The sequence below is a fragment of the Bombina bombina genome, chromosome 1, assembly GCF_027579735.1.
Source record: "Bombina bombina isolate aBomBom1 chromosome 1, aBomBom1.pri, whole genome shotgun sequence".
Lineage (NCBI taxonomy): Eukaryota > Metazoa > Chordata > Amphibia > Anura > Bombinatoridae > Bombina > Bombina bombina.
The window spans coordinates 613,728,592-613,741,907 of record NC_069499.1 but is presented as its reverse complement, the minus strand read 5'-3'; the positions used below and the strand labels follow the sequence as shown (position 1 = coordinate 613,741,907).

The window sequence follows — 13,316 nt, the reverse complement described above, 5'->3', positions numbered from 1 at the left end:
TGATCAGCCAGGACAGCCGCTTGGTCAGCTGTCTTGGGCCCCCTATCTCGAACCCATTCTCGTACCCCCTCCAGGGAGTGGTTATAGAAGGGCTCCAACAGAAAAAGCTGGGTAGCTTCGGCCAGGGTAGTTATATGTCAGCCTGCAAACCAAGAGTTTAAAGACCGGGTGAACTGGTGTGTCCACTCCGTAAAAGGTTGCTCCTCTTGCCTCCTTAGTTCCCGGAACTTATACCGGTGAGTCTTGGGCGTAAGACCATAGCGGGCAAGGATGCGCTCCTTTACCCGGTCATAGTTCTTTCAGTCTCCCGAGGTAACAGTGTTGAAAGCCTCTAAAGCTTTCCAGGCAGCTTTCCAAGCAGGAGGGTGACTTGGTCGGTATTGGCAACATCCTGCAACTTACATTGTGCCTCAAATACTTGGAGGTAGCTGTCGATATCCTCCTCATCGTCTTTGAAGGGCCGGAAAGCCTCATGGGGTAGCTTCTTCGGCTGGGAAGGTGGACCCAGGGGAGCCGGAACGGCTCCCCCAATAGAATTGTGGACCTCCGCTATTTTGAGATGGGTGGTGTCGGATATCAGCCGAGTGATTACCTCCACGGGTGGGGTGGTCTCATAGAGAGCCATTCGCCACTGGAGCTCCCTCTGTACCTCAGACATTATTGTCTCTACCATGGACGCCTAACTAAACTGCTCACTGCTCTGGTCGCTATCGGACCCACCAGCCAGCTCGTTAGCCCAATCCCGTTCCATTAGTTCGGCGATGATTGCTGCCTTGGACTTAATGCTCGCAACTTTCCCCCGAGCTTCCAGCAAGTCTTTTAGCGTATTCTTCCGGAGCCCAGCGTACTGCTGTTCCATCCGAGGAGGTCTTCACTTGGTGGTTTGGACGTTCCAGGTAGATGGAAGTATCCCACCACTGCCACCAAATGTGACTGACACCGTCTACCCTGACTGGGTAGCTCCGCCAGAGGGATCCTTCCTATACCTGAAACATGCCGCAATGTAGCGGAGCAAAGTAATTATAGCAGAGCCCACACAAATAATCAGACAGAACCAGTAATCGGGTGAAAATAAGAACAACTTTATTGTGGAAACACACTGCTTATATACACAAACACATCTTGATAAGGAGTCTTATCAGACCCTCAGATCTCCCACCATTCTCGCCCCTCCAGACAGGCTGGCGCCCCCCATAGTGTCCATTTTTCTTATGGAGTCCCAGTGGTACAGAGGTGGCTATTCCGGGGTGATCCTGGGGGAGGGGCACACTTCCAGTGTGTTGCTAGAAAGCCGTCGGTCCCCAGATAAATATCTGGGAATAATATTATCCAGAAACCCCCAAGAGTGGTATGAATTAAATTTCCCAAAATTCTTTAATGAACGTATGAAAAAGTTGGGAGAAAGTGAATTTACCAATTTCACTTTCGGCACACATTAGGTTGGTTAAAATTATCCTCTTGCCCAAGCTTCTATATTTACTCCAAAACATTCCCTTATTTCTACATAAATCGGATGTTTGTATATTTAATCAAGAATGTTCCAAATTTATTTGGAAAAATAAGCCACCTCGAATTGTGTTAAAGAAATTAATTTCTCCCAAAGAGGCGGCAGGATTAGCCTTCCTAAATATTAACCATTATAACATTGCGACCTTAGCCAAATTTGGTGTTGACTGGATCTCTGAAAAGGAGTATGTTACTTTTCAGCTTTGTGAATCCGGCCTGATAGATCTATTTGACTTGAAAGCCATTTTACACTGCCCAATCCCCAAATTGCCTACATAGGTAAATAAGCTGGTATCAATTAAAAATATTGTTTTAGCCTGGCAGAAACTATGTACAAAGATAAAAATATCCCCCTTTGTATCGGAGTATATACCAATGAAAGGTTCTCCTGAATTTAAACCGGGCTTTACATATAAAGTATTTGCAAGATGGAAGGGGAAAGGACTAATATGGATTAAACAATTGGTTCAATTAAGTCCTTTCACGACATTGCACCCCAATTTGATCTTCCCAAAAAAAGATCATTTAGCATACCAACAAATTAGACACTATTGCATTTCCCCATTCTACCGTATTTTAAATTCTAATGATAATATACCTTTGTGACGGACACTGGCTCCCCCGACTAGGTAGATCCGCCAGAGGGGTCCTTCCTATACCTGGAACATGCCGCTATGTAGCGGAGCAAAGTGATTATAGCGGAGCCCACCCAAATAACCAGACAGAACCAGTATTTGGGTGAAACAAAGAACAACTTTGTGTGTATAAGCAGTGTGTTTCCACAATAAACACACCTTAATAAGGAGTCTTATCAGACCCTCAGATCTCCCGCCATTCCCGCCCCTCCAGACAGGCTGGCTCCCCCCCATAGTATCCATTGTCTTACATATTCCCAGTGGTACAGAGGTGGCTATTCCGGGGTGATCCTGGGGAAGCAGCGGCACTTCCAGGGGGTCGTTGGAAAGCCCTCGGTCCCCAGATACTACAGTCCAAAAAGTGAAAAAAATAGGAGTTGTAGGGGGGTCCAGAACCCCAGTACCCAAGAGAGTTTCCCTCTGGCAATAACCCCACCTCTTGCCCTATCAATCCCCAAAAGAGCGGAGCTCTGGGGTGAAGGGCCGCTGGAGCGACCTGGTGTGAATGTTAGTGGTTATTCAGGGAAGCGCGGCCAGCTGGTAGTTCCAGGAGCACGGCCAGCCAGAGATCAGCTCTTCCGTGAGGATGTAAAGAACAAAAAACAAGTAAACCAAACATCTGGGAGATCGCAAATGCTCTCAAAAGTCCAAATCCGGTGAGAAATTGGTGGGGGCATTTGACCTTGGCAGCCTGTTATCCGTGACAACTTTTGATGGAAAAAATAGTAAATTAATGGCAGATTTAGGCCATAAAGTTCTCCTTAATAAAAAAGCAATGGTCATATTTTTTACATCAATTTTGATTATGTCAAAGACTGCATCACAAATTAAATCATTCGCCATCTTAAGGACTTTAATTCAGTTGGTAATATCCTCAGAAGATTGATCAGAAACCATCTGAGAAAGAGAATCACACCAGAAGGACGCCGCAGCGGCCACACAGCTGATTGCTACTGCAGGTCTAAGCTGAAAAGCCGACTGGGAGAATAATTTCCTAAGCAAGGTGTTATCCATTGGATCCCGAAACAAAGAACTATCCTACATAGAAATAGTAACTAAGGTGGAAATGGCTCCATTAACCTTAGGAACTACTTCCCAGGCTCTTAAATTCTTCTCTGAAAGTGGATATTCTTTATTTATTTTTACCTATTTGAAGGTGCAAAAGGAATGCCTGTTTTCTTCCATTCTTGGCTATCTAGTCTGTAACCAAGTCTGGTGCTTCAAAAGCTTTAGGCACTTTTGGTGGAGCTTTAAAAAATTGATTCAACTTATTTACAGGTTTGGAATCCTCTGGATTCGGTTCTGATAGTTGCAAAATATTCATAACTTACTGAAGCAGAAAGAGGATATGATCCACTTTAAATCTAACGTGGAATCAGCCTCAGGCTCTGACATAAGATCAAGGTACTCAGAGGAGACTTCACCCTCAGAGAGAGACTCAGCCGAGTTAGAGTTTTGTAAGGTTGGTGGTAACTCAGCCTATTACAGGTAGTGTGAGGTAAATCTCCTGATTTTCGCTTATGCTTTTACTTGGTTTGGGGATAGCCACTAAAATTGTTGTCATTGTCTTTTGAAGACTTGATTTAAACTCTAGAGAAAAGTCAGTGGAATCCCCCTGGGCCTAAAAACAGACATGGGCACTAATTGTCTGCCAGGTGTCATACTAACAGAATTTTGGCTTGCGAATTAGAGATGTGGGACAAAATTAGCACAAAACTGGTCAAATTGGTCCACTGGAACAGTTTTGCATAATAAACAGGGAAAACAAACTGCAGAGAGTTTTTGGAATGCAGCATGCTCCCAAGGGGTCCCTTCTAATAGGTCAAAATTAAGTAGGGGTACAGACGACTGCAAAATAATAGGCAAAACTGCAGGTAATTGTAAATAAATATATATTCCAAAACTTTATAATGTCAGTGTATTTGCACAAAATACAACAGCCTATAAAAAACACCTCAGAAGACAGAAATAAACAAAAGACTTTCCCTTAGAAAAAAAAAAAAAAACGTTTTTAGAACCCACAGCCTCAGGAGCTCCTATGAAGCTACTTGCCCACCTCCTGGATATATAAAGGGTTAAAACTGGACCCAGGTAGCTTGAAAGTACTGGAGACAGGTCCAGAGAATATTTTCAGTCACTTGGAGAACCTGTGTACTGCAATTATTGTATGAGATTTCAGCCCAGAAGACCTGAACAGATGAGATGTGTAGCGGAGGCCATTTAACGGTCTAGGCCTTTATCTAACCCTCCCTATTTTCCTGGTGATACGGGATGAGAAGCTTTATATGCTGAACACTTTTCATTTGCCTTAAATGATAGCTCGCAGAATAGTGTGATTTACAAACTGCTACTCTTGATCACTCTATGCCACACATTATGGAAGACGTTTCTTTAAAGCTACAAATCCAGCTTACAGATTTTAAAGACGCGATGCTTCACAGTATTGATGCTTTGATATGGAAAATTCAGTCTGGGGGCATGCAGGAAAGTGCTCTCCCACAATCTTCTAGTGATGCATCTGGAGCAGCAGAGGCCTACTGATTATGGTATGAATCTATCATGGGCTGACCCCTTGTTAAATTTATGTCGAAGTAAATACATGTCATCTCATTTGCTGACCTGTTCCTTGAGGGATGCGGCTGATCCTCGGGAGCAAAGCATAGGATATTTTAGGGATCAGATGAATGATCCAGTGGAGCCGTGTGGCAGACCACAAGATTCAGCTCATCAACGTGCTTTGGTGAGGTCTGTGGTAAAGGGCTCTTACCGCACGACCATAAATAGGCAGCCACACATTAGGAACATCATTTTGGAAGAGAAAACTTTCTATGAAGAATCTGCAGTCTGAAGCCTTCAGTTCTTATATAACATTGGGACCTATTGCCCAAGGGTGCTGTCGTGTATAATTTAATTTTCTTTAGCAAATTTTTTCTTTATCCAAATGTAAGTATACATTAATCCAATTTGTATGTTCTTGTTGTATTAAGGACAGCTTTATTATATGCATATAAGCACTATTTAATAATTGTATGTTCTCATATTAATGTCTGGGATAAATTTATATTCCTGCTGCCCCCTCCTTCTTGATGTGTGTGTCAATGTAACATCCCTGAATTTATTTTGTATTGTAATGGATAGATGACATTAGTGGAATAAACTGCAGATTAGTGAATATACAGATTTTCTCCACTAGGTGGTAGCCACACAACGTGGCAGCTAATACTCATGATGAATTACAGAGGATGCTTAGATTTATTTAGTTTAGTAAGTGCTCAAGATTTCCTAGACGTCTATCTATGATGCTTAAGAATGAATACTAAGTTTCAAGAGTGGCTTTTATGAGTCATATAATTTTAATTCCTCCACCATTTAAATTTATGTCACTGTAGCCAGGTTCAAAAGTGACCCTTAATTATGAGGAGGAAATAGCTACTTTATCTGGAAATACAAAACATAATAAAGAGGGGAAATATATGTTTCTGTGCTTCGTGTGCAGACTATTACACTATGAGAAGTGATCTGTGTGTTAGTCCCTCCTCCATTTTAAGTTGTATCACTGTAGATGGGTCCAAAAGTGGCCCTTAATTATATGGAGAGAATAGGTTCTTTACCTCGTGAGACAAAAAAAAAAAAAAAGGGAGGTGAAATAATTTTAGTTCCCGTTTTATATGTACTGATCATTACACTATGAGATAGTTATATATTCATGGTGTGACATTTGTTGTATAGCAAATATCTAAGGTTGCCTTGTAAGGCATTTGTTTTGTACTTTAAGATATTCAGTCTGGGTTATGACATTGTACAGCGACTTTGTAAACGTGAATGTTTTGATTGCCTGTACCTGTTTGTCTATCACCTCAATAATAATAATAATTTAAAGAAAAACAAAATTAAGTTTAAATACTATGTGCATGGAAAAGTTTCAGTAGAAGCATTGACATAGTATCATGAGTTGCATATAAGATATAGCAGCTTATACATATATATATCTGAACACTTCCTTTTACGTGTAAATGGACATGACATACACACAACTGCAGCTAACAGAAGTACATTTGTAGGGTTTCTAATAATACAGTGAAAAGCACATTTGGTTTAGGATGGAAAGGCTGAGACTTTGCCTCTTTTCCAGAAAAATCATTAAATCCAAATGAGAAATCCTGCTGAATGTGTTAATTTGTAATTAACACAGTGTGAGACATGCTACCAAATGTTTAAGGACATCCAGTATGTGTGACACTTTAGACGGATAGTGCCCTTTCACTGGGGTCACATGTGAAACCCTAAACCATGCACAGCCCTTTAAACTGCAAAGTCATACAACATGGGACCCATAGGAGCAGCTGGTAGCTGTAAGAAGGAATAGTACAGAAGCACTGCTAGCCTAGAAAATAAAGGATCCTTTAAACTGATTGTAAACTTAGGCAATTTAAGACACAGTATATAACATTAATCTTAAAAATAGAGGCACTTTCATTCATTAAAATTTTTAAAGATGGGGAACTTCCAGGTTGCGGAGATACCTAGATACCTTCAAGGATACCTGCTAAATATAACTCAATTAGGGAGACATCTATGACAGAAAACAACAACATTGAAATCTGCTTAAGAAAATCTGTTGAGTGAGCTCAGTATTATCAAGATTGCTGCTGGCATCAGTACCTGGAACAATCTTAGAGGTTACGGCCTTCAATATACCCCCAGCAGTGAGCTTTATGGCCTCTGTCGTTACATTGCACTGAGTGCGTATATCCGCACCAGCAGTGCTAAGAAATTATACTTGGCATTTCTGCCTGCTTATCGAATGGTCTAACTAGGGATCTCTCATGGATATAATCTTCACAATTCATGCCCTGTTGGATGAGTACTCGCTAGCCTTTGAAGCCTCGTTGCAAGCTACCATTGATAAGCCACCTCTTACAGCTGTTATCACGGACACTCTTGCTGACCATGCTAGTGACCTGCAAGATAAAGATGGCACTTTGGCTCTCCAGAATGAACCGCTCCACTCTGAGTCGTCTGAATGGGAAAATGGATCATACGCCTGGGCTGGAAGATGCAAAAGTTCCTATTCCCATGCTCTTAATGTCGCACACCAACGAAACTCTGGCACCCTTTAAGAATTTTCAGGAGTGCAAGGATATTATAGAGAGCGTTTTAGATCCGGTCTTTAAAAGGGAATCAGTGGTAACTCCAGCTCTTGACCTGCCACAAAAGGAGGAACTCTACAGGCTTGGACTTAGTCCGATTGTTCATCACCACACTTCAATGCATAAAAACATTTCTCTAGCTACTAAGAGGACTGGAGTAGGGTAAACAAACTATAATATAAGTCTTACTGGAAGTAGTTCCACGTTAGCATATTTTATGTTGGAAGCTTCTAATTTTTATTTGAGAGTTCAGATTACACCGTTAACTTTTTCTCTTTTTGGTTCTAGGGGTATTGTGTATGTTTACTTTGTTTAGCTAGCCCTGTTCTTCCCCACCTCCGCTACCTACATATTTACTGTTGTATGGTTGTTTTGTATGATCAGGTTTACCAATATATTAGTTCTGAAGAGCTCACAATTATTCTGACAGGCTGCCTCACTAATGTGACTAGCAACACCTCACAGCTTTATCTGAATAGCAAGGAAATTTACATTCATTATTTCTCTCCTCTTTATAACCTATGTTCACTCCTGCTTCCCTGTATGCGGCCGGGATTGGGAAGCTGTAATTACTTTAAATTATCTTATTCTGTAACAACCATCACGTTTATTACTGAGAGTCTTAGCTTGCTATTTACTATGGCAGACAAATACCAGTCTAATTGCAATTTCAATAATTAGCATTATTCAACCAATTTCTCCTGAAACTGCTGTTCATAATACTGTAAACAAGTGTTCTAGCTTCTCTTTGATTGATATTTACTGCAAGATGCTGATTCTCATTTACTAAGCTATACACTGGAAATGGGGTATCCTCCTCTTCATATGTACCCTATAACTCTTAAGATAAATTCAGTTGCACATATACTCAAAGACTTGCAGAACACAATATTATTTCCATGTTATATTACTTTTGCATATAGTGGCCGTCCAATAGAGTAGCAGAGAGTTTGTTTTGTTTTGTTTGTTTGCTGTTGTTACTATGAGAAATCCCACATTAAAAAAGCAGAAAAATAATTCCACAGATTTAAATTAGCTAAACTTAAAATGACAAAAATGAGGTTTATGTTTAGAGACCCATGAGTGGTATACTTTATTTTATTGTACTTCCTGTCACTCTTACCATTCTGTAGTTGGTTGAAGGTCCAAACGTGGCCTCATGAGTAATTTAGGAAGTTTAGAGTTAAAGGGACATTATACACTCATTTTTTTTTCTTTGCATAAATGTTTTGTAGATTATCTATTTATATAGCCCATAAAGTTTTTGGGTTTTTTTTAAATGTAGTTTTGCTTATTTTTAAATTAACATTGCTCTGATTTTCAGACTCCTAACCAAGCCCCAAAGTTTTAGGAGAATACCGTCAGATACTTACTCCAGCTTGCTCCTGTTTGTGTAAAGGGTTTTTTTCATATGCAAAAGAAGGGGGAGGGGGGAGTGTCTTATTTCCCACTTGCAGTGGGCTTTCCAGCTACCTTTTCAACAGAGCTAAACTGAGAGCTTCTAAGTATGTTTTTAAACAGTTTTATACTGTTTTTTTTATATCAGTATCTGTGCATCTTATTCTTTATAGTAGTGTCTATTACATGCAGTTATTTGAAAATTGGTGTATACTGTCCCTTTAAAAGCAGGATGATTGTTGTTGTTTCAATATATACACATCTTTTGAAATTTATGTCAATCGAATTGTAGATTATCAGATGATACTTTGTATTGTAAATTCCTTGTCACTGTGTTTATTTGTATGCCCTGCAATAAACCTAAAAAAAAAAAAATACTATGGTTCATTTGTAAAATAATAACCATTTAGTTATGGCAAACATTGCGCCGTTCCTTCGCCAACATATACCAGTAATACTGTATTTAGTTGATTGATGACGAATCCAGCTTCATCCAATCAATGCATGCCCCATGAGGTGTATGGTGGATACCAAAGGGGGCATGCAATGATTGGATGAAGCCAGATTCATCATTGATCAACTAAATACAGTATGATATGCGGGAGGAGGAACAGTGAAATGTTTGCCATAACTAAAAAGTAACTATTTTACAAAAATATAATGAATAAAAGTGCAGCTGTTTTAAAGATTAATTTTATATACTATGTCTTAAAGTGCCTAAGTTTAAAATCACTTTAAACTTTTATGGGGCAGTAGCTGTGTGTAAGAGGGGTGTAGTACATCATTCTTACCTGTTCCAGTTCATAAGCCTTGGCCTTGTCTTCATCGCGATCCGCATTCTTTCGGTACGCAAGCCCAAGACCCCACACAGCCAAGATCGTGTACACATTGTCTCGAACCCAAGCATCCGGCTGATCACAACTGGCCGGCAACAGACCAGTCACTTCATTCTGAAAACATCAAACATAACATCAGTAGGACCAGTCATTGAATAATGCCCTTAAAGGGGCAAAGTAGTATGACAGAAGTAGAACAATTTTCACATGTTCAGAGTAAAGGGTCAGTCCAATGTAAGAGAAAATTAGATGGTTACAGCGACACGGTCAAACCAAATTGGGAACAAACAGACTAAAAGACAGGGACATATTTACTGGATTTTACAAGGTATGTCCAACCTTTACACGAGGGGCCACAAAGGATTATTGTACACTTACAGGGCAAGAAGAGCACATTTAAAGTGATAGTAAAGTCCAAATTAAACTTTCATGATTCAAATTTTAAACAACTTTCTAAATTACTTTTATCATCAAATTTGCTTTGTTATCTTGGTATTCTTAGTTGAAAGCTAAACCTAGGTAGGCTCATATGCCAATTTCTAAGCCCTTGAAGGCCGACTCTTATCTGAATGTGTTTGACAGTTGTTCACAGCTAGAGTGCGTTAGTTCATGCGTTTCATATAAATAACATTGTGCTCACGCCCGTGGAGCTAATTGCCTGAAATGCAAGTCTGTCTAAAGATATGAGATAATGGCAGTCAGCAGAAGCTTAAATACAAGGTAGTTACACAGGTAAAAAGAATATTTCTATACCAGTGTTATGCAAAACTGGGGAATGGTAAATAAAGGATTATCTATCCCTTTAAACAAACATTCTATTAATCATACATAACCTAGATAAGCCATTCTTTAGTAGGAAGAGTGCCATAAACATACAAAAACCTAACAATCTAGAAATACGTACTGCATTATGTTAGACAGTACAGAAATTCATCATTTGTATAGAAGGTTGGAAGAAGATCATTTGCAAAGATTACTTTTTAGTGATTCTACAGTACTTTGAAACCATACATGGATATGAAACATTTGTCAATACAGTCGATACTCAAAAACATTTTCTTGCTTGTCACAGTTGAATACAGACTAAGGAACTGCAGCTCTTACTTTTGTGACATTTAATAGTCAATACTTTATTCTGCAGGGCTTTATGAAGGTATGTGCTACATTGCAAGCTTGCAACACAGAGGTAGAGAACTGCTCAAGTAGTACTTGCGTGGCATCCAATACATGGGAAAGAAAGAAAAGAATTTGCAATTTTTAGCAACAGAAACCACCTGCACTTATTCACAATTTGCTTCCCCTATAAATTCACTGACTTCTATAGACAGTGGACAACAACTTTATAGTTTTAATATTAAGAGACAGAGAACTTATTTTTGAATTTGATCAAATATTCACTAACTGCAGACATTGTTAAAAAGGGACATAAAACCCACATTTTTTCTTTCATGATTCAGATAGCGCATGTAATTGTAAACAACTTTCTAATTTTCTAATATAGAATTATATTATCTAATTTGCTTCATTCTCTTGATATTCTTTGCTGAAAAGCATATCTAGATGGGGCAGTAGCTGCTGATTGGGTGCTGCACATAGATGCCTCATGTGATTGGCTCACACATATGCAAAGCTATTCCTTCAACAAAGGCTATCTAAAGAATGAAGCAAATTAGATAATAGAAGTAAATTGGAATAATTTTTTTAAAATTGTATTCTCTATATGAATCGTGAAAGGAAAATTTTGGGTTTAGTGTCCCTTTAAGAAGTGGTATCATAGGTCATAACATGTAGTTGTGCGTAGGCATATCAAAAAAGGTATTTAACATTCAAAACCCATGACAATGGATTAAAAAAGGATGCCTTTTGGCACACAAAAAAAAAAAAAAAGAGGTAAAGTTCAAATAAGTAATATAAGCTGAAATATAAAATGTAACTTATTGTTGCTGCTTGTTAAAACAGACAGCAGAAAGAGATACATTTGCTGCCCTACTTAAAGTGAATGTAAATTATTTTGATGATAAAGTGCCCGGTTTTTAAAAATTCGATTAAAAACAGGGGCACTTTAATTCATCATCGTGTTGAGAAAAAATATCTTTTAATCTTGACAGCTGCGCCAGCTTCCTCTGCCCGTCGCAAAGCCTCTTCCTGGGTCTAAAATGAGGAATCCAGCTTCCTCCAATCACGGCGTTGAATCAGACACTGATTCCCCCGGGGGGAAGCCGTGATTGGAGGATGACCGATCCATCATTTCTGACGTCAGAAATTGCTTTCAACGACCAGAGGAAGCTGGAGCAGCTGTCAAGTTTAAAAGGTAAGTATTTTTTCACAACACGAGTGAAATGTAAATTGACGAATTTAATGCCCTTGTTTTTAATCAAATTTTTAAAAACCGGGCGCTTTAAGCATAAAAATTTACATTCACTTTAAAGTTAAAACACTTCAATACTAGTTGCGCTTTCATGAAATATGTTGAATAAGATACTTCTAATGAATAGTGATTGATTGGAAATAATTGAGACTGAATGGCTATAGGTAAAAAGATTTTGAGAGGCTAAATCGGTGCACCATCATGCTGGTATAATAGAAATTACCCAGTTTATTATGCATAACCACCATAAAATTAGGGACCCAAGAAGGTCCGGTATGTGAAAGTAGTCATCCCTGCAAGATGTATTCTCTTAAAAAAGTAATACCAGTTAGAGTGATAAAACATTAAAGGGACAGTTCACCCAAAAACTTTCTACCCTTTAAATTATTCCCAATGATCCTTTTTACCTGCTAGAGTGTATTAAATTGGTTGCAAGTAGCTCCTTTACTCATATTTCAGCATTTGAAATAGCCGATTTAGCTTGTGGTTTCTCAACCTATACTGAAAGTTTTGATACTGGCGTATACGCTATTGACAAGCCTAAGTAAACACAGCCAGCAGAAGAAATTACTCTCCCAGTGGGATGCAGGATAGTTAAGTAATAAAATGATAATTTTCTATTGCTCTCTTTATGTATTGAGCTTTGGTGTTCCAGACAAATATAAGATAAGGAAGCAAGTCTGTGTACATAAAAGTGATAACATAATGAGATCTGATATTACCTGAAGCTCAACCCATTGTAATAGGCTGTGGTTTCAAAGCACAAAACCAGCTACTTCAGATACACAAATAAACCCGAAAATGCAATTTCTCAAATATTTTATACTCTGCAGTTGGTATAACAAGTCATTTAAAACAGTGTTTTTCAACCAGTGTGCCGTGAGAGATCCTCAGGTGTGCCGCGGCAGACTGAAAGAGGGACCCCCCCGCACTGTTGTCAAATTTTGAAATATTGGGATGTATGTGACAGGCTCATCAGGCGTCATTTACAACCATGACATTGACATTCATTCACAGATAATCATTATGATTGTTTGTGAATGAATGTCAATATGTTATGTATAACACACATACACTGTATTAGGCTACAATGTGTGATTTTGTAAAAATTTTGGGATGGTGGTGTGCCACAGGATTTTTTAATGTAAAAAAGTGTGCCACGGCAAAAAAAAAAAAAGGTTGCAAATCACTGATTTAAAATACATTTATGGAAAAACAATTTTACAGTGTACTGTCCCTTTAATGTAGCGTATTACTGCACGCATGGAATATGCGCTGCCAAAATGATGTCCCTACTGGCTTGTTATAGGTCAGACCTTAGGTAAATATAATATTGATTGTTGTCATGAGGTGTTTGAGTGATGTCTTAATATTTTATACACTCAGCTATAATGTGCCAATTGGCATCTCAGAATGTAACAAT

The 13,316-nt window shown here is 38.9% G+C and overlaps 1 protein-coding gene across 5 annotated transcripts in view; it reads right to left on the bottom strand.

Moving 5' to 3' along the window:
* Window positions 1-13,316, bottom strand: part of PHKA1 (phosphorylase kinase regulatory subunit alpha 1) — a 473,866-nt gene that overhangs the window by 422,265 nt on the left and 38,285 nt on the right. For all 5 annotated transcript variants that reach the window (XM_053698997.1, XM_053698999.1, XM_053699000.1 and 2 more), the window contains exon 3: window positions 9,481-9,639. In XM_053698997.1, the coding sequence (XP_053554972.1) occupies window positions 9,481-9,639 (159 nt within the window). The remainder of the gene's footprint in view (window positions 1-9,480; window positions 9,640-13,316) is intronic.